A 2,165-nucleotide genomic window follows, 5' to 3' on the forward strand; every position below is an offset into this window, starting at 1 on the left:
GGTGCCTATAGTCCCAGCTACTTGGGAGACTGAGGCAAGAGAATCTCTTGAGCCTAAGAGTTTGAGGTTGCTGTGAACTATGACACCACAACACTCTACAGAGGGCGATGAAGTGAGACTCTATCTCAAAAAATAAATAAATAAAATAAAGGAACATGGGAGTTATAAGTTGTTTTTATGCATTTATTTGCAAATAGCTAACACTCTTTAGTGATAAGTATGTTCATATAACCCGAGTCTCTTAGTGTCTTAGTGCAATCATCTGTGGAAGGTGAATGACAAGACTGACTTCAGGGCTGTGGTAAGGATTAAAAGACATAATGTGTGAGGAAGTGCCTTGAACATCTAAAAAACACCTGAATAAGTAGTCCTGGCACAAACTGTATATATAAATGCAGACAACAGAACTGGCTGGAGTTAGTTATAGGAGCCCCCTCTTTTCAGAGGTAGAACTTTAAACATGCCCAGAAGGAACATGGAGAGAAGTGGAAAGAACATTCAGGGGTGCTGAGGAGATAAAGATTATAAATCTGAAGTATTGCACCCCAACTGGGAAAAGGGCATAAAAGGCAAGTACAAGTACAGAGAGAAAATGATTTAAGTTAGTGGGAAGCAAACAGATTAGCTTAACCACACCTGCAACAAAAAAGAAAGCAAAGATACTAACCAAATCTATTAACATCTTAAAGACGTCTTGAGGATTATCCTGGTCTTCCATCTCCTTGGAAGTGTTTTCTGAAGGGAGTATACCCAAGAGTTTCTGCCCTAAGGTTTTCTTACTTTTCTGTGGTGGACATCCTGAAATTCAACATGAAACAAAAACACCTTCATTGATATACTTACACTGAAACAAGACCAATTCCTGTCAATCAGAAAGTTGAACACCTTCACCTTGGGAGACCTTTAGGACAAGAGAGTCAGGCAGCACAGCATAGGGGACACAAACAGCCTTCAAAGCTGGGACAGCAGTTTTGGTGAGAAACTGAGAGGGCTGCCCTGCCACAGGCACAGCTGCCCCTTAGTGCCACTGACGGCTGCCATGAAAACACAGTCTAGTCATCATCACAGTCTTCAAGAGTAGCCAGATTTGTCCCTGAACATCTTCGTTTTAAAAGTCAACCCCAGTCTGTATTATTTGAAAACACTATACAGACCCCACAAAACATGTTTCTAGCCCACAGAAGGCCTATGAACCATGCCACAGACAAATATCTGGACTTGAATCCTCAGTTATCCACATACTAACTATATTGGATGAGTGTTCTGAGTTTTATTTTCCTTACTTCTTAAATGAGAATAATAATATTAATAGAAGTTCCCTACTTCTCAGGGAACTGTGTTAAATAACAACACAGGGTCTCAGGGGATGGAGGAATGGGGAGTTCTGTTTAGAGGTAGAGTCTCTGGGGAGATGAAAAGTTCTAGAGCTGGATAGTGGTGTGGGTTACACAACAATGTGACTGTACTTAATGCCACTTACCAACAGTTAAAGTAGTAAACGTTACATATATACTTTTTACTACAAACTAAAAAACACATAGAAGCCAGGCGTGTGGCTCACACCTGTAAGACTTGAACTCTGGGAGGCCAGGTGGGTGGATCGCCTGAGCTCAGGAGCAAGACCAGCCTGAGCAAAGCAAGACCCCGTTTCTACAAAATAGAAATAAACTAGCTGGGCATTGTGGCAGTTACCTGTAGTCCCAGCTACTTGGGCGGCTGAGTCAAGAGGATTGCCTGAGCCCAAGAGTTTGAGGTTGCTGGGAGCTATGATGCCACAGCATTCTACCCAGGGTGACTAAGATTCTGTCTCAAAAAAAAAAAAATTGAGATTTTAGAAAGAAAATTTCAAAAATGCTTTTGTAGTGCTCTGCAAATGGTCTAATGGAACTCTGAGAACAGGTAAGGGGAGGCCCCTTCCCCCCCAATCCTAATGAACTATAGACTGGGACTACCCTGACCTCTTCCACAAAGAACTATAAAATAGAGGGAAAGCGAAGCAAACTAAGCTCTGACAGTGGCTGAATGAATCTATGCCCTATTTTCTGTCTGAAAAAAAAAGAAAATGTGGGGCCAGGTACAGTAGCTCATGCCTGTAATTCTACCAGTCTGGGAAGCCAAGGTGGGTGGACTGCCTCAGCTCACAGGTTTTTTTGTTTTTTTTTTTT

The 2,165-nt window shown here is 41.9% G+C and overlaps 1 protein-coding gene across 1 annotated transcript in view; it reads right to left on the reverse strand.

The window, feature by feature from the left end:
* The window catches only part of CCDC125 (coiled-coil domain containing 125), a 32,610-nt gene that overhangs the window by 1,961 nt on the left and 28,484 nt on the right, over nt 1-2,165 (reverse strand). The window contains exon 8 of the mRNA XM_023510860.1: nt 668-798. Coding sequence (XP_023366628.1) covers nt 668-798 — 131 coding nt within the window. The remainder of the gene's footprint in view (nt 1-667; nt 799-2,165) is intronic.

Source organism: Otolemur garnettii, unplaced genomic scaffold (genome assembly GCF_000181295.1).
Source record: "Otolemur garnettii isolate 467f Iridium unplaced genomic scaffold, OtoGar3 scaffold00017, whole genome shotgun sequence".
Classification (NCBI taxonomy): Eukaryota; Metazoa; Chordata; class Mammalia; order Primates; family Galagidae; genus Otolemur; species Otolemur garnettii.